The 25,698-nt window shown below is 33.4% G+C and overlaps 2 protein-coding genes and 1 long non-coding RNA gene across 3 annotated transcripts in view; 1 reads left to right on the top strand and 2 right to left on the bottom strand.

Annotated features, from left to right (window-relative positions):
• Positions 1-6,164: 6,164 nt before the first annotated feature.
• Positions 6,165-7,030, bottom strand: LOC124451471. Its single transcript, XR_006950479.1, has 2 exons — positions 6,490-7,030; positions 6,165-6,240 (listed from the first exon to the last, which is right to left on the bottom strand). It is a non-coding gene; the product is annotated as an uncharacterized LOC124451471 (long non-coding RNA).
• A 7,010-nt stretch (positions 7,031-14,040) lies between these two features.
• On the bottom strand, positions 14,041-15,210 carry LOC124452039 (dentin sialophosphoprotein-like). Its single transcript, XM_047002632.1, has one exon. It carries the CDS (start codon positions 15,208-15,210, stop codon positions 14,041-14,043), a length of 1,170 nt encoding a protein of 389 aa, XP_046858588.1.
• A 6,468-nt stretch (positions 15,211-21,678) lies between these two features.
• The window catches only part of LOC124451457, a 30,274-nt gene continuing 26,254 nt past the window's right edge, over positions 21,679-25,698 (top strand). Inside the window, exon 1 of the mRNA XM_047002078.1 lies at positions 21,679-21,761. The gene's annotated coding sequence lies outside the window, so the exon portion shown is untranslated. The remainder of the gene's footprint in view (positions 21,762-25,698) is intronic.

The following is a 25,698-nucleotide window of genomic DNA, read 5'->3' as shown; positions in this document are numbered from 1 at the left end:
TCCGTCTCATGTTTTTGCTACATTCTGTCCAGTAATTATGACTCCTGAAATCAACCAAGCATCGTAAAGAATGAACAGTACTTGTGTCTCTTGTGGTTATGGACTTATGATTGTGTTCTATGGCGTGTTCTCGTGTTTGGAAGACGATAGGTGGGAGATGGAAGTCCAACACTGTGTTACTGCAAAGCAGTTTGTTAGGTAATTTTGATAATTTAACATGTTTAAACCATTGTTTGTTGCTGAAAGTGTTCATCAAGGAAATGAAATGTGAACGACCAATGTTTAAATAATACGTTTAATGTTTATAAAACGATTATACAATAAAAATTGCCACCTACATTTCGTAGCACTTCATTGTCTAATGGATATTTCTCGTTGATGTATTTTATTTTTACATTAAACAATACAATTTAGGCTCTTCGAAAACGTGCGAATTGCACATTGTTATAGATTCTAAAAGTTTAACTTTTGAGTAAAAAAGTTGCAGTACATTCTTTTAAACTGCACATTTTTTGGTGTATAATTATTGTATTGTGATTTCACCCAAATACAGATGAAAAAAGCGTTGAATCCGTGTACGAAATTATTCGGATAGGTGGCGTGGGATCTTTCTAAACGTAGGGAATGACTCGTCATAATTTCCTTGGGAATATTTAATGTAAGGAGTAAACGTGTTAATCTCGGCATGATTACTAGTTTCAATGTAAACAGGTTATTTGTACCAAGAATCGAGGATAGTACAAAGGTTTCTTTGTGCTTCGGCTTTTGAGAAGAATTCGTCATCCGTATCGGAATTATTAGTGGAGGTCTCAAATATTTTGATGTTATTAGCTTGCGAGCATTGGTTAATTATTGTCTTTCTTGGATGTTGGTATTCTCGATATTCTCTATTTTGTGCTTAGAGATGCGAACTTCTCAGGATATAACTAGTTATAGTGTTGTGATACTTTACTTTGTTGAAATATTATTATACATATATAGCACTGTTAAAATATATAGTTTATGATCATTAACTATTAATATTTCATAAATATTTAATTTGTTTTACTACTGTTCTCATTTCTCATTTCAGGGACTTCTGGCTGAAATTGTGTGAATGTGTACTCACTGTTACACTGTATCTGATGGCACTATTTGGTTTATTTTGATTTGTTCACTGTGAATTTTACCATTTGTCTCTTGGTTAAAGTTTATGTACTCCCAGGTCATCTTATCATGGTTCTATTGGTTCAGTGTTTATGTATTCCCTGTGTGTCTCATCATGGTTCTACTGGTTAATGTTCATGTATTCACTTTATATCTCATCATGGTTCTACTGGTTAATGTTCATGTACTGACTGTATGTTTCTCATAAGAACTGAAAGGTATGATATATGCATATACATCATGTAAATCTACACTAGCTAAACTAGCATTAAAACTTCAGAATAGCTTTAAACATTTTTAAGCAAAATTGGGTTTAAACTTTGAAACATCAAAGTCTCTAAGAAATAAAAAGGCTTGTCTTCAAGTAGAGACCCCCTGCTGTCAAAGTTTGACATTTAATTACCATAACTGCCTGTTTTTGCTTGGATCCTGAGTGCAGCAGTCAAATGGGAGCCATGCTAAGGGTATGACATGCAAATGAAGCTGCACCCATTTTAAGGGTCAAGTTCACACAATGCTCTTATGGTAAAGTTAGAAAGCCAATATATTTTTCTCTACTGAAAGTGATGAATGTAAAAATTCATATGCAAGTGCAACAGTGTTAAACTTGGTCAGCAAATTGATAAGACTTCAAATAAGAAAACCAATCAAACACAAAGCCAGAATCAATGTGGCATAGTGCAGACTCAACACCAATCTGGAATAAAACTCTGACATGAACACATCATGTGAACTGAGTCAACCATTTGAGTTTCATATGTGCATCATGTGACCAGGCCTTTGTGTGCTCATTTTAAAAATTTACTTACCGAAAGAAGTCTCTGAATTTTCAAACTCTGTGTTTTAGGATTTTTTCCTCTGTAAAGCAAATAAAAATAGTACTGCATTCATTTAGAGTAATTGTTGCCGATTACTTTTATTCTTATTTTGTAAAATATTTATTGATAGTAGACATTTCAGTACACCAAATACCGTTATGAACAAAATCCCAGGAGCAGAAAGGAGCTTTTGTGCTAATAACAAAGATTTATAATATGAGCATGTATCTGACAATATTTTATGTGCTTGCAGACTTAGTATTGTAATAGGCATTGAAATTATAACATACATGAATTTCCAAAGTTATTTTTTATACACCCTGTATAAATACAAATAATGGTCTCATTTAGTCTGTTGTAATATATTTTTCTTTCCAATGATAGAATATTAAAAAGTTTTGCTCTGCCACCATAGAAGCATTACATTACAATTTCAAGCTTGACTGCTGCCAGCCTGAGGGATGAGTTGTTATTAGTCATTATCCTTAGGGATGAGTTTGTATTTTTGTTTTCTTTAAGTAAATAACATTGAGATTACTATCAAGATTCAAGTAATATTTTTAGGGAAGCTCAGGCCTCTTATTCCCAAAGTTAGGCAGGTTGAGCATCCCAAGACAGACAGCTTGCCAACACAAGATATGAGTTATGTTACAAACAAGACTGTTCTGGAATATCAATGATTGTAAAATAGAGTCAAATATCATCTTGTTTTTTAATACAACTCATAACTTGAGTTTACAAGATGTCTTTGTTCATCAAAGTATGTTTCATCTTATATTTCTGAAATTGTCTGCTTGGAAAGGATTTTAATATCTTGTCAAGGAGTAATCATTTTAGTTGTTGTGGTAATAAGAAATAAAAGATATTTACTGTATTTCCACAGGCTTATGTAAACAAGGGAGATGTTTGGGAGAAGCTGAGAGAGAATGAGTGCAAGCCTGACTTCAAAGTTTGCACCTGCTCACGAGTTTCACAAATGTCTCCAAAGCTTGCATAAGCCAGTGCTAACATGAAAAACATCTTTTATTTTTTAAAATAAGAAATAGAAACAAAGAAATTTTAAAGAAATGTTTTAATTTTCTTGTTAACATGTATTGATGATTATTTTGCAAATTCTCTTTGATTGACATAATTGATTGAGGTCACATCAGTTTCACAGGCTAATAAAAACTCAGCCATTGTCCAAATAGCACAAGTGTTTCATGGTTATTACATGAAATTATATGACATATATTTACCACCATACTTTTTCTTATTTAGAGACTTGCTTTCAAAGTTCAGTGGATTGAAATTTGCTATCATAATTTTAATGGCTCTACTTTGTTAATGTTAATCTGCTCACTGTTTTTCTCACAAAAAGTATAAAAGATGAAGCGCTTCAAAATGCCATGTGGTACGTATGTGTTTTAAACTGTTAATTGGCTTCCTCAAAAAGAACTATTTCAACTTAAGTGAACTTTGCCACCATTTTTGCTCAAGAGACTTGTATCTAGAAAATTATTCTGATGGTGTTGATTTGTATTTCAATTTTTTTCAAATTAAGTCAGTGTAGTGTGTATATGATCCTCAGTTGTTCATCTTTAAATATTGCTTTAGAGTGCCATAGACTATCTCAGCATATCATTCAAGTTTTATTTGCCAACAATACATACATTCATTGGTGTAACTTAACTTTTCTGACCATTTGCCCTTATTGTAAGTTGGACATTTAAATTGGTTGCTCTGTATAAAATTCACCTGGCATACAACACATTATCTATTAACAGTTGTAAGTCATTTGAGGATTTTCTGAAGAGGTATCTTCTCCCAACTCCCCCAATATTTATTAATGTTTAACTCAGATATTCAAACCTTATTTAATACTGTTATGTACATACCCACCAAGCATAAAGTTTATGACCATTGTGTAATTGTCTTCATTCTATGAATAAACATTTATTGACCAAACAAAGAAATGAAAGTAACACAAAATTACTCCATTTGTCAGAAATATTAAAGGTTATATTTTACTCTTTCGTTATGGCCTCGCACGACTTTAAAATTTACGACAATTTGTTTGTATGAAGTACGGCAATATTGAATGTGGTTAGTCGTTTTTGTGAATTTTGAATGTGGAGCAAAACTTACGAAAGTAACGAATATCTTATTAAATTAATGGTTCATTTCGTCTTTGTAAACACTGCTTAAAGATACTGTAATTATTAGTTAAGACTACAGAATAATTAAATTACACCTTGAAATCTATCAGGTCAACCGGACTTTTAATTTCGTGGTAAATTATTTTCGTTCTCGGTGTGTATCAAAGAATATTTTATCAATGTTACTGTAAGCACCAGCCGACGTGCGCGAGCGAGATACATTGTTTAGAAAATCCTAACAGAATGGTTGCTATTGAAGATTACCTAGTCTTTTGTTAAAGGAAACCTGTGGTGTATTTGTACTTGACAGTTCGACGAACAACATTTAAACATGTTTCGATTTCCGAAAATTGCTAAAACCTCGACGAATTACCAGCCGACAGGAATTTATTGCCCTGAAAATCAAATGTACTTAAAAATCGTTGACTTGACAGTACAAATAGCTTGAAGTGCACATTTTGACGGTTTTGAGTATCATTTTCTTCCAATATAGCTAAGGGTGAATAGAGCTCTTATCGCGTGCGAACTGAATTATAAAATGACTTACCTTACGTTTTTATCTTGTTTCCTAGATGAAATTTTTGGTACAAACGCGTGATCTATCACTCGCTCTTATGATTAAGACCCATTTTGCGGCATATTCTCTGAATTTTGATGTTGCAATGAAAGAGTCACGACTGATTGTGTGACACAAACACTTAGATGTCACGGATGGACGACTACATTTATCAACAATATAGAACAGAATGTAATGTTTCACTCCAAATATCGTTCCATTTTAAACACAAAGTAGAGGTTTGCAAAAAAGTTTTTTTACTCAGTAAATATATCTCAGGGAAATAACTACGTATCAGCTGATGATGTCTTAAATAGAAGACAAAGCGTCATCTTTAAAACAAACCTTTTTCCACCATAGTTTGCTGTAGTAATTCAACATTTAGATTACGAGCTCTCATCTACAAAATGATAGTTGATGAGTACAAAGCCAAAATCAACTATCGCATCATGGCATTTGAGAGCGAGTAATCTAATTGTTTTAGTAGAATCATACTGGTATACATAAAGGAAAGTGTCGCTATAGTTTTCCTTGATTTGTTGTTTCATCAACACAACACAGAAAGAAAATCCCATCTATAGATCCAAATTTTACCAGCGCTAAATCAATGAAGCTTGGTCAGCCTCTAAGGGCCAATTACATGAGCCTGGTAGCCGAGATTTAGCAAAGTGTTAATCATTTTGGTAAATAAAAAAGATTAAATACTTCACATAAAAAACTTATTTGAGCAACTTAAGATTTGCATGGAAGCGCATTGTCACATCAGCCTAGTAGCTAAGTCAGCCCCCGTCGAGGACCTTAGCCGCTCTTTGGGAATTCCTGGGCCACCCTGTTAGATCCATCTGTGATAGCAATTTTAATATACTTGACTGAGCTCCACGAAAAAGCCAAAAAGGTTTGGCATATTCCACAATAAACATGACTAGAAGCGCCATATCGGTATTCACACTACCTAGCAACAATAAACAAATTGTTTGCTTTTTATCAAAAGGTGCATTTCATCGTCATTACATTATTAAGCACATAGATCAATTCAAAGTATTTGACTATTTGTTAGTATAGCATCAGTGTTTTTGTTTTACTTCACCAAACAACATGTTAACTATGAATACAAAACTGACTAATTTACATCAAAACAACTAGCCTCAGGTCTGCACACTTTTCCATTGTTGTTAACATCTTTACAAAATGTTCCTTTAACAAATTCTTCAACAGTTGCAGGCTTCCCTTTGTAAACTGTATAGTATGCAAAGTTAAAAGTAAAGGATTTACCAAAGATTATCTGATGCTAATACAATATCGGTAAAAATCTCAAGGCATGGATTTGGCTCACTAGGGGTAATATGCAGCTTACATTTCTACAACTTTATTAGGTAACTGCAATGAAGTATTTTTTTTCTTTAAGTTAGGTTGTATTGCATATAAAAAGCTAATAGAAGCACAAGAGGACACAAACAATTGGTTAAACAATTATCTTCTACAAAACAAAAAAGGTGTTAAGAAAGATGCCTTTCAGTTTTTAATATTTTGCTCCAAAGATGATTCATTATTCTTATCAGCTGGAATGCTTTGCAGGTGTAGCCTAACAAAATATCAATAACATATCTATTGAAATTTTTAATATTGCTTTGCATGTGTCATCCAATACATCCTGACAGCCTAACATTTCAGTGGTAGAAGGAAAATGTAAAACCGAGGATGTTAAGAACCGACAGTAAATTACCAATTACGAAACTGCTTGCAAAAATCTGAAATAATGGAGCTTCCATATATTGTATAAACAATGAGGCCTCCTGTCATCACATAAATAATACATTAAAACATTGCTTACTTTGCTCTGGGCTTTCAGTATCAAGCACTCATTTGTTCGAGGAAACGTTGTGAAAGCCATAATAGTCTATAATATATACGGTATTGATCAATCTTCTTACTGGACTCACTCCCACTTGAACGAAGTATGCAGTTGAGTTTCATATTGATGCAAGTAATGGAAATTACAAACATGATAAATACTTTCACTAAGACCATTTCAGAACAGAACGAAAGCAACAATCTAATTGACTCTATAAAGCGTTTACAAGTTCTTTCTCCTGCGCGACAATGTCTTTCTACACGACAATTCTTCGACTGATGCTAGCAATCATGCCACTTGCTTTTAGTTGCTACGGTATACAACAGCCTCGAGGCCCTCGACTATGTCGTCGCATGGCAGAAATTCTTCTTGTGAATCGCCAGTATGAGGACAAATCTACAGAATGATAATTCTCTTAAAAGAACAAGGAAGTGCTGCCGTATTCTAGTTTACATCTGTATGATTTTCGATGTACACTGCACACAGCAAGCGATACAGCAATAGAGGCTTTGCATGAACTCGTGACTTACAACTTGTTGATTAGCAACCGTAACTATGGCGCCATGATAGGGGGCATGCAAAACGCACATGGCGTCAAGTCAATACGAACGAGTGCCATGCCTTCCTAAATATCGTGAAACTTTAAGTGTTGAAGATCGTGTTAAATACGAAGAGAAGTTAAAGTTAATTTGTGGTATCGATCCTTACAATGTTATCACAAATTTTTCTGACGCGATGGTTATGGCCCAATGTTGAGTTCCCTGACATTGTGACACTACCTGTTGTTTTCAACAAGAGTATACCAGGAGCAACTGAAAGCTTACAAAAGCTTAGAATCATACCAGTATTTTGTTGCTGGATGGGTGTGAGGTTATTTGTATGTCGGTAAAGCAAGTACTAACATCAAGATTTTAATCATAAAGGTTAGTATAATTATTACTTAAACGTGTTTTTACAATCATTGTCACAATCAGTATGAAAAAATTTTGTGTAAATATTCATGATGGAAATCATTCGGCTGCCTGTATACATTCCAATATTACTGTAAAGATGGGGGTGTATTAAAACTGGGTCTTTATAACATTCCCTGTTGGTAAATGCACTAATGAATTGTATCAAAATTACGATAGTTTGAGACTTGTAATAAAAAGTCAGTGAACATATCAATGAACAAGTGTGAGTTAGTTCATCTAAACGTAAACCGATGAACATATCAGATGTGTAAAACACCGATCTGACACAATTTAAAGAAAAACAATCTAAAGGAAAATAAAATACAGAAAATAAAAATCTAATGCACAAAGAACCTGGCCTTCCAGACCAGTTTAACCAATTTGTGTCCAAAGAGAGCCCGAAGTTAATTGAATGTTCTCAACAAGCTTGCTTGTATGAAGTAACTTCGAAATCGAAGCAAGTCAATCATGATATGTGCATAAAATGCTAATGGAGAGAATAACTGCCAGCAACTTCCACAGGGCTTGTCAGCAAAATCCTGAAACACCATCACTAAGCCTGGTCAAAGATGTTTGTTATGGTTCACAGTTTAAGTCTGATGCAACATCGTGGGGAAAGGCCAATGAGAAGAGAGCCCTAAATCAATATACACAAGTCAGCATTGACATATTGTTATTTTTATTATCATCGAGTTACTTTATGAATATTACATGATGGAGGCTATGACGTCACAGACTTATTCGGCCTTCACTTTAGCTTCTTTCTCAAAGACACAAGTACGAACTTCATCTCTTTCTATTTTTATTCCTATTTTTATTCCTATTTTTATTCCTATTTTTTTTCTATTTTTATTCCTATTCAATTTTTTTCAAATTTTTCTGAAAAAGATGGAAATAATTGTACTCTGGTGATTTGTTGTTGCGAAAACTTAACATTCTGGTCAAGTAGGATTTTTTCTATTTTAAGCAAGATTTCTTCTGAAATATCCAACCTGAGAAGCGTTCCAATAATAAACTGAATACAATTCGTATACGATGTTAACATATTGACCAACTATACAAACTACGCGTGTGGCCTTTGAGATGGAATGTTTACAGGAGACATAAAGATCAAAATTACTCATACGAAACAAGTCAACATTTACCTATACTATCTTTGATACGTATAATAAACAACATCGAACTAAGTGTGTTATGAGATCTTTTTTCAAGAAAGATTTTTTAAAGCGTAAACTTAAGGAAATTTAGCTATGTGAGTTTTTGCAACGTACCTGCAGATGACAAGGATATGAAGAATGCCAAAGTGATTGTTAAGATTTTGAAATGCATGGTGACACTATATTTCAAGAACAAGTAGCAATTGTTAACAGTGTGAATGACCGATACGAGAAAATAAAGAACTAAAATGTTCGATAAAATTGACAGACATTTTTTCTGGCTAGCTAGATACATACATTTCCAACAACAATTTAGTTTGCATGCGATCGTCGATGTTTCACATCAAACCAACGAATTAAAAACTTTTGCCTTCGAAATTCAATTGTTAATTGAAGTGCTTGTTCTGCAAACCTTCTCAGAATTACTTCTTGCTTTGCTTCTCTTAAACTGAATTTTCTCCCCGTGAATGTTGGTACTGGTCCGCGACTAATACCCGAAGGTGCGAGTTCAAATCTCGTCCAAGTCACATGTTTTTCATGTGCATATTAAAAACCGTGTTAGGATTAATATAGTATGTATATACTCTGATGATGGCTTTGGAATAAAGTTGTTATTTATAGTCTTTTCATCTGCCTCTGTGCCTTCAAGTCAGCAAAAACTTCTTTTTGTAGTTATTTTTTCGCAATCAGACAGCTTTTTGCCTCTGTTGAGAACAATTAAAGCACACGCTAATGTTTTTTTCTCCATGAAAGTATTTCTTTCTAGAAAGAGATAGTTGAGGGAGAGGTTTCTTATGTTTTAAAGTTAAAAAGTTTTTATAGTATTTCTTCTCAAAGTGCCAAAATAAGAAAACGCCTTTTTATGGAATTTATGCTAGAAAATGCCAAAATGCTGTTGAATTGACCATGGCTGATTTGGAGCTTATGCGGGATGCATAATAAACATTTTAGCTGCGAAGAGTCAAACAAGAACACAAAGTTTTGCTTTTTGCAATTATTTCAATGGTGATTTTTACTTTCTTGTTTCCTTTGAGTTTCTTTATAAGTCAAGTCAAGAAAGTCAAAAGTGAAAAGCTTAATTGATAAGAGTTAGACTTGATGTAGATTATAAGGGGAACATCATATCATATTTGACTAAAGAAACCATATTTCTACACGAGATTTACGAAATATACAGGTGCGAATAAAGCTCGGAATCTAGTTTGGAATTATGATCGGAATAAGCAAAACTTCGTCGCTTAAAATTATCAAATAAATAGTGTTAATTAATTTACAATTTAACGTTGATTACTAATTTTGCACTCAACACACTAAAATCTGCAAATGCTTCACGATAACGAATGACAGCGATATGAATATATAATATTACTGAAAATAAAGAATTATACATTGTGAATGTGATAGGCTGTTAGCTTAACATAAGACTTTTAAAAATAGAGCCATCACGATTATAAATTAGACACAAAAGTTTTTCTTATTGATGACGCCTCTGCATATATTTGAACCCGCGTGAAGATAATTGTCATTGTATCTGAAAAAATTTTGAGTCTGGAAGATGTCTAAAGACGAAACGCCTTCATTAAAAAATCGTTTATCTCTAATTTATTGTCGTAATAGCTCTTTTTTAAAGTTTTGCATGTTTTCGACTATATTATATTAATAATAACAATTTGCGTTCCGCCCGTAAATCTTGGGCCATGATTTCGAGTATGGAAATTTCAACTCTAATTTCAACTGCAGGTTGAAATATTCCATTAATTCTTTAATGTTTATCACATGTAAGTATGGAGAACTATTTGAAGGTGTAAAGCTGTTTCTAAAATTGATTTCAGAGTCGGGGCTCATTTCGCTTTGTAAATGACGTGCTTGTACTGTATTCTGTTAAAAAGAAATTTCAGTGTAGTCATCAAAAGTAATCAACATCGCATGTTTAAAATCGTGACCAGAGATTTGCCAGACGAAAGGTGAATTTTACAGTTATGAATATTCTAGCCCAACATATAACTTTAAAAAAGAGCTATTACGAAAGTAAATAGAGTTAAAAGGTTTTTTAATTAATGACGTTTCTTCTTCGAAGTAAGACATCCTTTTTTGTCTACCACCATCTGCTATTCTTTCTCGAAGAAACACATCCCACTTTGCGGTTTTTAATGACTTTGCAACTTTCTCTTCCTATGACAATTAAGAGCTCGTGATTGAGGAAAGCCTTCTCATATCTATGCTTAAACCTTCTCTTAACACCCAAGCTAGTTTTGTTCCTCTTAGCCTCTTTCAGAATGTTGCCTCTTCATTTATTTTCTAAATGGACTCGCCAGCTTTTTGTCTTGTCAACTAAACTTAATTCTTAATATCTTAAGCTATTTGTAATTTAGCATCCTATAAACTAACTGCTTGTATTTGAAGCCTCGTGTAAGTACTTGTTATTGTATCGGAAGATGACTTAATTTAAAGAACGAACGTTATCAATAAAGAACCTTTTATTTCTATAAAAACCTTTTATCTCTTAAACTTACATCTTAAGAAACCTTTCAATTATATCAAAGACTTCTGGCTCTATTTAAAGTATTATGTTGGACTTTTTTGCACACAGACGTTTCGGGTGTCTTTTCTTCGTATTGCCCAACCTTAACGTGACAGCTTAATTGTAGGCACTTAAGGATGCTTGACCTCACACTGACAAATGTGAACAGCTAATTATGTTGCTTGGAAGTGGGCACTTTTGCCAGTCTTTTGGTTTATTGAACGTTATTCAGTATTGCGTGCGATATGTAAGCCCAAAAAACAACCGTACCAGCTCACAAAGATGTGTTAGCCCCAGCAATCTAGCAGAATGAGATTCGCTTCCTATTTCTGCGATAAATTGTGTGCTAGTGACAGAAGTTGGAGAGAAATATCTTTTAAAACTTTAGAATTATTTCGTCAAATTATGATGTTTCAAAGAAGAAGTGAAATATTCTTACTGATCACGCAAGTATATTTGTAATGCTTATGTATTTCACACACTTAATTCCTCTGTGTCCACACAATTGCAAATTCACTCAAATTCTGGACGAAATAGTTGCCAAGATAAATGTGCTTGATATTTTTTGTGACCAGAAGATTCGATCATGGTCAATATGTCTATACAAAGCTGTATTGCTAGTCTTCTTCGTCCTTACCCACCTTTTTTGCTATTTTATTATCTCCCTTTAATTTGATAAATTATAGCCAACGTATATTTATCTTTACCAATAAAATCGAAAAGCAGCAACATCGCTAAATGTGCAGCATAAACACAAAATTAATCGATATTCGGAAACGTTTATGGAAAGTTTTATGGAATAAGTGGTCCTTACAAGCTTTCACTTCAGAGTTCAGACGACCTTTCTCTACGTAAATACTGGGCAACTCAACCTTCAAATTAGTAGGAAGATTCTGCTTTCATATATGCTATAACCTCGTTTATATGATTTAAATAACTTACAAATGTTTCGTATTAAGACTTAATCTAAACGAAACCCATGTAATTTAGCTGATTTTGATAAATGAACATTAACTTTTTATTATGTAATTTTTATGCACATATTTTATGGTATCTTTGATAATATTCTTGTAATTGTTCTAATACCATTATTGAATACATCGATGACAAAGTAAGAAACGTGATGCCCTGTGAATGAACATTAATGTTATAAAATAAACGGATTTGACCTCTCGTGATTAGAGCCTAAAGACAAAGTTCTTTGAATTGACTTTTCAAAACATCCGTTCTCTCAAAAATAAAAACATCAAAGAGGATTTAGAAATGCATTCTGTTTTACTTACATCTTTGTAAATCGTTCCTGAAGTAAAGAGACGACACACAGTGAGACTAAGAACTAAAGACGAAAAAAAGATTTTTGATCATTGTATATCATATGCAGAAGTTACCCAAAGTTTCTTGATCTAAATCAAGGTCTGTCTTTAATGGATGAAAATCATCCATAAAAAACACCAAGAGAAAGACTGCTTTACTTTGCTCGGTAATTTTTCAAGCGCATCTTCATTGAAGTCATTTCAAGCCTTTCAAAATTACAATCTTCATCTAAATTTTGCTTCTGTAAGACAAATCACAAAACTGACTTGAGATTTTAAGTACAGACTCGTTGATCTTCAGCTTATTTTTTGGGAAAAGTGGTGATCTTCACTTGCAAGCGAAATAGCCACAGCCTGTGTATGGAGCAAGCATTTTGCATGTGAGAATATTCGCTTATTTTGTATACTTTTAAAAAAACGTTTGAAACTTTTAAAATAAGTTTGTAGGTATTTATTTGTGTCTTTACATAGTAGTGAACCCGATTCATCACAAAAATAGACCAAATTAAAAGAAATCCGTCATTTTTTCAAGTCACTTGGTTAGGCAATCGAAGTAGAACAGGCTATGATGAACTGCCGCTCTCTCATCATGTTTCTCAACTGCTTTGTTTTTTGGGATATTTTCAGTCTGCTTAAAAAGAGTTTTCATTGACGATAGGAGTTTACGAGGTTCAGTGTTGCACTATTTGAATCATCAGTAATATTGTTATCTCTAAAACATAAACTGATCGATTACTCAGAACAAGTAAAGTAATTTGATTCAGAACCCGATGATTGAGCCGAAAAGACTCGGATAATTTTCTGTCAGCGGAGTTTTCGCCAAACTAGTAGTTGTTCAGTCGTATGTCTTAGCTAAGTTGCTTATCAAAAGTTTAGAAGAAAATTTAGTTAATTTCTACTCTAAGGACGAAAGTCATTTGTACAACAAATTTCTTCTAAAAAGCCAATATTTTACAAAGCTAACAAAAACGGAGCAAAAAATTCATTTTAAAAACATACCATAAAGGTGGCGTAAAATGAATATACAAAGTCATGACAAATTTTAAAAGCTTATATTTATTTTTTTTCTTTTAACAATTTTTATTTCGCTGTTACTCCTGAGAAAATCGGAAAACAATATTCATAGAAAAATAGTTAAGATAAATCTAAACATACAAAAATACTTAAGATAAATCATCAGATTAGAGTGTTTTCATCAATCGCCCCGTTGGGGGAAAATCACATCTAATGAAAAGAATTTATGTTAATTTTATCGCTTGTTGAACATCGGCACGATGATGCACTCCACCAACATGGTGCTTTGACGTCACACGCAAACACTCCTTTCGAAAAATTATATGGATAGAATAGACAAATATTTGCATACAACTATATTCAAAAGAGCATAATGATTTCTTGAAGAAATAAAAGACTTAAATAATCCATCAATTTTTACTGGACGGTGCTCAAAAGCACGTGCACGTGTGTCATGTAAAATGAAAAACATAATTATTATTAATTTTGTAAAAATCTTTTGTTCTTACAGTAAGTGAACCCAGAAAAGTTTACATTGCATGACCAAATAAGGACCTTGATTTCAGTTTATTTTACAGTTCATTAGGTATTCCCTCCTTTGCATCGGTACAGCCCACCAACAAATCATCACCCTCTTCCCAGTCTCCTGAATAGGAGGTCGGAGTAGAAATCAATCGATTCACTTGCAGAGGATTCACAATCTGATAATTCGCTGTAAGAGGATTCACCATCAGATGACTCATTGTAGGAGGAGGACTGCTCATTATATGATTTGCTGCGGGAAAATTCACCATTAGTTGATTCGCTGTCGTAAGATTCGTCGTTACATGATTTGATGATGGAGATTTCATTGGCTGATGATTTGCTGCGGAGAAAACACTATTTGATGATTCTTGGTTAGAAAATTCACCATAAGGTGATTCGCTTTCACAGGATGCCACATCAGATGATTCGCAGCCCGAATACTCTCCATCGTAAGATTCGCTGGAGGAATATTCATAATAAGATGATTCGATGATGGAGGATTTACTATCTGATAATTTTCCATCTGAGAATTCACTATCTGATGATTTACTAGAAGAGGATTCATCATCTGATAATTCGCCATCTGAGAATTCTCCATTTGATGATTCGCCATCTGATAATTCACCATCTGATGATTCGCCACCTGATGATTCGCAATCTAATGTTTCACCATTTGATGATTCCCAATATGATGATTCACCATTTGATGATTCACAATCACATGATCCACCATCTGAGGATTCGCCATCTGATGATTCACCATATGAGAATTCTCCATCTGATGATTCCTCAATGAAGGATTCACCATCTGATGATTCGCCATTGGATGATTCGCCATCTGATGTTTCCCCATCTGATGTTTTGCCATTTGATGATTTACAATATGATGATTCACCATCTAATAATTCACAATCAAATGATTGACCATCTGATGATTCACAATCAGATAATCTCCCATCCGAGGATTTGACATCTGATGATTCACCATATGAGAATTCCCCATCTGATGATTCCTCAATGGAGAATTCCCCATCTAGTGATTGGTCAGTGGAAGATTCGCCATTAGATGTTTTACCAGAAGAGGATTCTCTATCTGATGATTTGCTAGTGGACAATACTCTATCAGATGATTCATCGTCTGATGATTTGCAATTAGAGAATTTTGTGTGGGTTGTGAGATGAATGGTTTGTACCTCCTGGTGTGAATCTACGTTCATGTTTCACCTAAAGAAAGTTTAAGTACTTAAGGTTAAGAAAATATGAGCATAACGACATATTTAAAGTATAGAAATAAAGAATATCTCAACAAAAACTACCTAATTGTGAACGACTATTTTATTGTTTTGTTTTGTTTTGATTTAGCCATGTGCACCTTCAGAGGTGATGGGTTTGTAAAAATAAACTCAAAGTCAAGGCCTACTTATAATGCCGCAATTTTATTTGTCCTGTCTGTTTTTAGTTTTACTTGCTAAGTGTTTATGTCCTCTTTAAGCCGGGGTATTCTTTTGAAATGTCAGAATGTCAATGTGCAATTGACATTATATAACAATTTTGTAAAATACAACTCGTGCATGTGTGTTTGATTATAAAACGAACCAATTACAATGTACTAATTGGGTTCCCTTATCCCTCGACCGCGTCAAGATTAATTATTAATTCACGCTGATCTGCTCATCAAATATATTTTGCGTAAAACTTTTTGCTTCATTAAGGACACTGATTTATCACAATTTTGAGTTATTAGTGACAAGACGAAACTTTGTTTTCTCCTCCTCACTGTTTTGCAAGAATTGGTTTTCACTTTTCTAGTGTTCATTGTTTCACGTAAATAGAAATTAGCTTTTACAATATAATAATAATTTGTGTTCAGCAAATATGTGAAATGCATCCCTAACCATCACATGAGAAATACTTTATCACATCAGACAAGATAGGCAGAAACTGGGCTTTTTTACAGGGCAATACAGGAAAACTTGGACTTCACGAAACAAATTAGAGAGAGTAAATTCGCTAAAAAAATGGATGACCTATCTACATTCTCGACATTCGACACTCATGTTTCAGCCAAATAAAGATTCACTATCACAGCAAATACTTCCAGTGTTTAGAACTCGCTCCAAATGGCATTAGAAAAAGCTAGAACACGAGCAAAAAGGCTGGTCATCTCATAAAAATTTAGGATTAATTTGAACAAAATAATATAACAGTCTAAAAGGACAAATTTAAAAGATCACGTGGACCCATAAACACCGCCAAAATTGCAGAGAATTCTCACCAGAAAAACAAGATATTGATGGGTCCGATTTCTCAGACAGCGAAGAAATCGAAGTTAAAAATGACGGTTACTTGAAATTTAAAAGAAAGATAGATAAAGTTTATATGCACAAAATACTGTATACGATATAAATTATCTGCTCAACAAGCAATCATATAATTTGGACAACGTACGTCTTATCTTACTGTCAGAAGCTGCTTCTAGAGATTAGAATTATCAAAAATCTTTTAAGCAAGACAACAGCCTTAGTACTGCAAACCAACGACAACTTGCAAAATGGCAAACTAACGTTGGATAAGGAAAAGTCTTGGACCAGAACACTTTGTACAAAACATCCAGCAAACTGCTCTAAATATAGCCCCAATCACTGTAAATTGTGATTTATAGTCATCACTTAAAAAACATCACAGAAAGTGGATCTTACTTTGGCAAATAATCAACAAATCTTGTGAAATGTTGTTTTTGTAAACCTGAAAATTAAAAATAAAGGCTGAAAATAGACGAACCATAAACCAAACTTCTTCTCATGAATTGTGTAGATTCTGTCGCCTTTAGACTATGTGTATAATGCTATATCTTGCGTACGGCGCACCAGTATAAAGCCAATTTCGAAAGCTTATTAGACAAACACATGTAATAACACTGAAAACACAAGCAATTTGCTTTTTGGAGACGATATAGAATGCGAGATTCTAAAGAAACAAGCAAACTTAATTTGATGTTTGCTAGCCCTTATATAGCTGGAAAAAGATCATATTCTTCCAGGTTCTCTGTTAAAACAACTATAATCAGGGCGTATTTTCAAGGAAAAAAAACTTTCACTTGGGGACAACGAGAAACAGGAAATAATCAGACAGCGGAAAGAAATAAAGCAAAATGTAAAAATTTTGGTTCTTATATAGTGCCAAGCTCACATAAAATATTCACAAAGAAGAGTGGAAAACTTTCAGTAGGGAAATCTGTCCATTTTTTCTGTATGGCAAAAAATACCACTATCATTTCTTATATTATGGATATGTCAATTGAATACAACCGGCAAATCTCACCAATGTTTTTTAAACGTAATCTCGAATCGGACTCATACTTAACCCAATACTTAATCGTTCTGTCGCAAAATTGATCATCTACTGTAAATTTTTTTAAATTTCAATATATTTTCAGTAACTACGCTCAAACCAAGACTATGCCACGCCCATTTGTTGGCAAATTTGACGCTGTAGCCCCTAAAAACATACTTCACTCTCCACTTCTCCACGCTCCTGAGTGCGTGGAGAACTCAACTACCACAATGGTGTTATTAACAGAGCTTGATTCATCATTCACCGTGCCAAATCAGCATTTATCCCTCAAACAAAAATATTCATTGTAGGATTTGTGTTGAACTTAATAACAATGACTGATAAAATCACCAAAGCTCTTACGATCAAGAAGCTTTGCTCTGAAGTGTTGCACACGCAGTCGATCACAATTCGTAGATAAGCTAGAGTCATTGGGAAGTTAGTCTCTGATTATCTTGGGAACTGGGGTTATGTCTGGCCTGCTTTACTACAAAACAATGATCAGTTTGAAACACTTGCTTCAAAGAAGGAAAAGATAAAGTTTAACGAAACGACAATACTTTCCCTATCTTGCTCACAAAAAATTAACTTGGAGAGTGGAACAACGTCGCAACTTACAAAAATGTAACATGTAAGAATGAGGTCACATTTTTCATTACAACAGACGCATATCACATCAAGCTAATGTATGGGACATACAATGACAAAAGGACTACCGAGAGGACGCAGGCCTAAAAATATTTGGTCAGAACAAGTTACATGTTCACATTCGATTAAGAGTGGACATTACGTTAGCAATGAACATAAATAAAATAGCTTCAAGCTAGCTCAGGAGGAATTTGAATGGCAATTCGCTCACAAAGAATTCTTGGAGTGGAACAACGTCGCAACTTACAAAATGTAACATGTAAGAATGAGGTCACATTTTCATTACAACAGACATATCACATCAAGCTAATGTATGGGACATACAATGACAAAAGGACTGAGGACTATTGAGAGACGCAGGCCTAAAATATTTGGTCAGAACAAGTTACATGTTCACATTCGATTAAGTGGACATTACGTTAGCAATGAACATAAATAAAATAAGCTTCCGAGCTTAGCTCAGGAGGAATTTGGAAATGGCGAATAGCACGTATGGATAAGTGATTCTCACATTCCTGGCAGCAAATATTTTGTAGCCGATTATGAGTCCACTGCTTGAGACAGTTAAACCAGTGTCAAACCAATTACATCCCGTTTTACGATGCATACCGACCAGATTACGAAGACTAAATACGCATGCCTAAGGGTTCTTACGCGACTCTTCGTTCCTGACTGATGACTTGTAGCATCCAAATCAAACCTCAACCTTCGCTAAGTTTTGTTTAATTTAGATATACGCTTGTATATGGCGTGGTATATTCCTGGGCTGTATCGAGATATTAGTTAGAGATTGGATTAGTGTTCAATTTCGTGTATTGCATATTATTGTCATATTTCCGTCTCATGTTTTTGCTACATTCTGTCCAGTAATTATGACTCCTGAAATCAACCAAGCATCGTAAAGAATGAACAGTACTTGTGTCTCTTGTGGTTATGGACTTATGATTGTGTTCTATGGCGTGTTCTCGTGTTTGGAAGACGATAGGTGGGAGATGGAAGTCCAACACTGTGTTACTGCAAAGCAGTTTGTTAGGTAATTTTGATAATTTAACATGTTTAAACCATTGTTTGTTGCTGAAAGTGTTCATCAAGGAAATGAAATGTGAACGACCAATGTTTAAATAATACGTTTAATTTTTATAAAACGATTATACAATAAAAATTGCCACCTACATTTCGTAGCACTTCATTGTCTAATGGATATTTCTCGTTGATGTATTTTATTTTCATTAAACAATACAATTTTGGCTCTTCGAAAAACGTGCGAATTGCACATTGTTATAGATTCTAAAAGTTTAACTTTTGAGTAAAAAAGTTGCAGTACATTCTTTTAAACTGCACATTTTTTGGTGTATAATTATTGTATTGTGATTTCACCCAAATACAGATGAAAAAAGCGTTGAATCCGTGTACGAAATTATTCGGATAGGTGGCGTGGGATCTTTCTAAACGTAGGGAATGACTCGTCATAATTTCCTTGGGAATATTTAATGTAAGGAGTAAACGTGTTAATCTCGGCATGATTACTAGTTTCAATGTAAACAGGTTATTTGTACCAAGAATCGAAGATAGTACAAAGGTTTCTTTGTGCTTCGGCTTCTTGAGATGAGTCGTCATCCGTATCGGAATTATTAGTGGAGGTCTCAAATATTTTGATGTTATTAGCTTGCGAGCATTGGTTAATTATTGTCTTTCTTGGATGTTGGTATTCTCGATATTCTCTATTTTGTCCTTAGAGATGCGAACTTCTCAGGATATAACTAGTTATAGTGTTGTGATACTTTACTTTGTTGAAATATTATTATACATATATAGCACTGTTAAAATATATAGTTTATGATCATTAACTATTAATATTTCATAAATATTTAATTTGTTTTTACTACTGTTCTCATTTCTCATTTCAGGGACTTTCTGGCTGAAATTGTGTGAATGTGTACTCACTGTTACACTGTATCTGATGGCACTATTTGGTTTATTTTGATTTGTTCACTGTGAATTTTACCATTTGTCTCTTGGTTAAAGTTTATGTACTCCCAGGTCATCTTATCATGGTTCTATTGGTTCAGTGTTTATGTATTCCTGTGTGTCTCATCGGTTCTACTGGTTAATGTTCATGTATTCACTTTATATCTCATCATGGTTCTACTGGTTAATGTTCATGTACTGAATAGTATGGTTTGTCCATAAGAAGTGGAAAGGTATGATATATGCAAATCTCGTCTTGCTAAATCTACACTAGCTAAACTAGCATTAAAACTTCACAATGGCAACAAATCATTTTATAAGCAAAATGGACGGTTTAAACTTTGAAACAGCAAAGTAGCTCTAGAAATAAAAGGAGGTCTTCAAGTAGAGACCCCTGCTGTCAAAGTTTGACATTTAATTACCATAACTGCAAGTTTTGCTTGGATCCTGAGAGCAGCAGGTGGTAAATGGGAGCCATGCTAAGGGTATGAATGCAAATGAAGCTGCAACCCATTTTAAGGGTCAAGTTCACACAATGCTCTTATGGTAAAGTTAGAAACCAATATATTTTTCTCTACTGAAAGTGATGAATGAAAATTCATATGCAAGTGGACAGTGTCAAATTGGTCAGCAAATTGATAAGAACTTCAAAGGAAGAAAACCAATCAAACAACAAAGCCAGAATCAATGTGGATAGTGACAGACTCAAGCCCAAAATTTAGACATGTACACTGCAAAATTTTTTAAAGATCCGGAGAAGCTGTATCAGGAGAGGCTTGAAGTAAATTTTGTAAGGATCATACGAGGCGTAAAGTGTTATGGACAAATCCAAGGAGATGAACTGATTTACTTGCTCAAAAGTGATGTGTTTAAAAAAAAAATTGTTCAACATTCTATGTTTTATCATTTTTCCTCTAGGAAAGTACGTAAAATAGTTACTGGGTTCCAAAATTAAGACAAATTGTGAAACGAATCATTTAGCGTTGTCACGGATGTAAAAATTTATTCCCTACCCAAGCCCATTCTCAGGAAATCTACCTAGATACCGTTAGAACAAAATTGAATGGAGCAGTGGATAAAGTATCGTAAAAAAAAAATTTAAATAAAAGCATGTATTGACAATATTTTATGTGCTCACAGATTAGAATTGAAATAGGCATTGAAATTATCAACATAATAAATTTCCAAAGTTAGTTTGTAAACAGGTGTCAGTAAATAAAACAACGTCTCATTTATTCATTTTAAAATTTTTTCAAAGATTTGAATATCTAAAAATTTGCTTGAACTGTAAACTTGAAATTTAATTGAATTGCTGAAAACACCAAATGTTGTAGAAAGTTCATCAATCCAAAAAATGCGTTTGTATTTTTGTTTTCGTTATGTTAACATTCTGAAGTTTTCTCTCATGTATAGAATGTTATGAATTTTGGAAACCACTCATATACTCACAAATAGGAGGTTGACATAGGACAGTGACATTAAAGTTGCAAAAATATCTGCCTTTGTATGAAACAAATTTTACATTTATAATGTTTTGTAAAATAAGTTCTTATTGCATTATTTTTTATGTTTTACTATTTACATATGAGATATTTTAATGAATGGTTTGTTGAAAAGTTGTTTGATGTCATATTGTTGAAATTGCCCGGAAAGATTTTGAATATACGAGTCACGCGCGTAATATTTAAGCTGCAGCCTGCTGTGAGAAATATTTAAAATTTTTATGTTATCAAATATCCCACGTCAACATAAGTTGGAGTATTTTTCTGGCGATATATGATCATGATATCAAGAAATATTCCTTCCATCTAATAAAACGGTAAGATAAAGATTTTGCATCCTCAGATGGCGACTCGAATTAATTTTAATTGACGTATCTATCTAAGTAGAACAAAGACAGTTTTTCATTTAAAATTTACGTAAGACTTTGACTAATGTAGGTATGATTCGACCTTAAAACTGGTTTGCTTTGTTATTCTTGATAAGCATTTAAACATGGTTATTGTCAAACCATAAAATACAACAAACATAAACAAGATATTCAAGTTAGATTTCAAACATTGTACAGGAAATGAATATAAGTGAAGCAGAACATTAAATCACTGTGTTTAACATGATTTGTTCTTGTTCGAAAGTTATTTTTGTCATCGTTTAATCTTAAAATGATCGTTGTAGAGGGTTTTCATCACTTAGTTACGTACATCAACATATTTTGAACTTTTGATATGATAAAACTTGTTTGTTGATATGTGTTGATTTGCTACTGAAATAACATACTAAAGTCAATATTTTATATGTGTTCTTCATCTTTTATAACTGATCAATGATTGTGGACAATGTGTGGTCGCTAAATATATTTTTGTTACAAGATTTATCAATTTACTTACATTCATTCATGTACAGGAAGATCAATAATTGTTGGGTGGGAGCTCATATTAATTTATGTATATGATATGTTTTTATTCTTCAGTTGCTAGCTATTTGATGTAGTTTGCCTATATTTTTTTTAGAATAATAATCTAACCAATGAAAAATGGTTTTGGTCATTGACGTACAGATTTTTACATCTTTTACACAATTTTGGGTCAACTCTCATGAAAATTATGCCCAACAATTTTTCATTGGTTTTCTTATTACAATGTTTTGTTGACCATTGTTATTGCTTTCAACACTTTTGTTGACTTCTTGACACACTCCCTTTTTTAGCAAGAAAAACTGTGGCAGGACTGTAGGATGATTGTTAATTTGGAGATCATATTATGTATGCATAATTTAGGCTACATGTGTTAAGTTCCTTTGAAAACCATTGTTGTCTAGGGATCATTACATCCAAATGTTTTTGTCACCCCAACCACAGTATAGAGAATATACAGTAGGACCACTTTCTGTGCAACTTACTGCTGTGTATATAATTATATTACTGGGTGTAGTTTGCCAGCTCAGTGCACCTATTGGTCAAAATAATGTAGTGTATGACTGCCACTATGGTAATCACTTGTGGAATAAGATATGCATGACACAAAAATATTCAATGCAATCTACTGTAAGTTCTCTATAAAATTATACTATATGTTCCTATAACTGTGTCCCAATTACATTATGTCTTCCTTAGGTCCTAAGTCGTGAATGAAGTATTAGTCCAAATAAATTACACCTGCTAATTTTTTTTATCATAATACCTCCTAAACAATGATAATGGTTATGAATTTTTAAAGAATAAAATTTTCAATGGTGTAGCCAGAGTGATAAAATGTTTAGTCCTTCTATGTACGTTTTTATATTCTTTTACTGTGAAAATAATAGGCATTTTATCTTGTGAGTCTTAAACTGTCCCTTCCACCAAAAAAAATTTTTTAGCAATATCAAATCTGTCGATGATTTTAAGCCTCGTTGAGGGAAACATTTTGAATTTGGTTTAAATCGTTTGATTTTTGTAAAAGCGTTAAGTTCACTAAAATCGTATATTCTTGTGAACCATGTCCGTTATAATGAGGAGCCTGAAACTAGCTAATTTTCCTGACGTCATCCAAGGTAGTCGTGTTACACGAGTCGTGTATTCAATTGCTATCAAGTCAATGCTGGCTGAGGCACAACTTAAGTTTATAAGCGCCTAAAAGCATTACCTTTGCACTAGTAAAATCAGAAAAAAGGTAAATAGTTGCGTTACAGCCAATTGTACGAATGAGTCAAGCCTTTGCTCTCGTATGAGTCTTCACACTATGCCTTATGATGATAAAGGGCGCAAGGCCAAGCGAAGATGAAATATCTGGGTTTTAAAGCAAAGCGCGTATTTAAGCCTTTCAGTGCTTAAACACTTAGTTCGGCTCGATTAAAACCAGAGGATTTGGAGCGTTAGTTTATTAGCTTGCTGAATCAAAAAACGCCAATTTTCCAGGACTTAATAAAGATGAGATTAGAATTTGTGTCTTTCCGTCAATCCATGCTTTGGAGTCAAAATCCGAATCATTATCGCTCAAGTTTCATTGCTTTCCGAGTTTTCTGCCACGTATCCCGAAATAAAGTTTTTGTCAGAATTATCTGTTTGAACTCTCAATTCTGATTTTGATTTATCGCTTTCTTTGGAGGACATTTTTTCTCGAATATTATAATTAAACATCGTGAAAGAACGTATATGTTTAATATAAGCTAAATATGCCGAATGCTGACTATATTGGATAACGTCAAATTAGTTTCTAGTGCCAGTTTCTATTGTATTATAGAGAACGACGGCATTGGACCAAAAATGCACAACTTCAAGATTCCATAAAAGCTTGTTGATTTGACCAAATTTATGAAATTTTGCCTCAAAAAGGCTTAAAATTATCGACATATTTCATATTGCTAAAAAAATTTTGGTGGCAATACTGAAAAAGTGTCTGAGTGATATCCTCGGCTGTGTCGTCGTTCATAGTCGCAAATGTGAACGATAACGAATAGCATTATTTTGTCTAGTATAGTCAATGCTTGAAACTTGATAGCTACACTGGGCAATTCGTGCTTGTATTTTGTTCTGTATTTTATTTGTATATCACGTTGTTTATCTCTCACCCTGTGTTCTGTTTTTAGTGAAGAAAATGTAAAGCAGACAGGATATAGTTTTCTTTATATTTATTTCAATTACTAATGACGAAGATTTAGATTTGACAGATCGTCAAAAATGACGAAGAATTTAAATATATTATGGCTCTATGGAAAATAACTACATGAGCAATGATATATGTACCATGTGCAATGCCTCCTCATTTTAACAATAAACATAAAAATTTAAATTGGAACTGAATCATCGGCAACATAGTCTATCAATAAGCAAATATTCGTACAACACAACAAACCGATTTCATATATTTTTTCACCACACCATTGTTAAACAAATAAGATATAATATTCATTTAAAACAATCGTTTTAGTTCAAAATGGCAAAGAACTTATCGTTGTGTCATTGAAATTTATGAGATTTATAAGGACATGGCAATTATATTGTTTTTTGCAAGCTTCCTTTTCACGATGTTACCACGTGAACACCAGCACACATAACATGCACTGAGCAATAAAAAGGAAAGATACTGATAATTACTGCGCATTTTTATTGAACATTGAGCACAGAGAACGTTTTGTACCAAAGAGAAGTGGCAAAGGAAAGTATGATTTCATTTTGTGGCATTTTGACACGAAAATATTTTTTGTTATTTCTCATATGTTATTATTACGGAATGACCTTTAGACTTGACCTTGCGAATGGCCTTGGGACTTCACTTAATTTAATAAAAAATACAACACTAAGCAGTTGGACTACTGACTACTGTTTGTTCAATGTACTGTAACTCTGTTCAAGGCTACCCACATGTACACACTCGTAGCTATTTTTATGTACCTTGTACATCTGGAGACAGTTGCACGAAGCCTGGATAGCATTATTCGTCGGATAGTAAAATTTTCAAACTTGTAGAAAAAGGTGTTTATATTTTCTTTTTATGAAAGAAATTTTGTAGTCTCAGAAGCAATATTTTATTTCAACGATTGCTCAGTTCAAATCACATATTATTCCCTTTTTAATTGATTTTGTAAAAATTTAAAGCAATTTGCCATCTAATAGAAAAACTATTCTGTCTTCATGTAACCGGCCACAGGTTTTCTTTTATAATTACAATAAATTTGTACTATGGAAGTCTTACGTACTTTTTTACTAAAGGTAGCAACATGGCGTCTGTCTGGAGCTCAGACAAAAAAACTAATGGTTTTAAGTTGATGAGATTAAT

Source organism: Xenia sp. Carnegie-2017, unplaced genomic scaffold (genome assembly GCF_021976095.1).
Source record: "Xenia sp. Carnegie-2017 unplaced genomic scaffold, XeniaSp_v1 HiC_scaffold_24, whole genome shotgun sequence".
In the NCBI taxonomy this organism is placed as follows: domain Eukaryota; kingdom Metazoa; phylum Cnidaria; class Anthozoa; order Malacalcyonacea; family Xeniidae; genus Xenia; species Xenia sp. Carnegie-2017.
The sequence above is the reverse complement of the archived record's forward strand: the minus strand, read 5'-3'. Positions and strand labels throughout refer to the sequence as shown.

Coding starts and splice junctions, on each gene's coding strand:
- LOC124452039 (XM_047002632.1), bottom strand. CDS start 15,210: ATGAACGTAGATTCACACCAGGAGGTACAAACCATTCATCTCACAACC.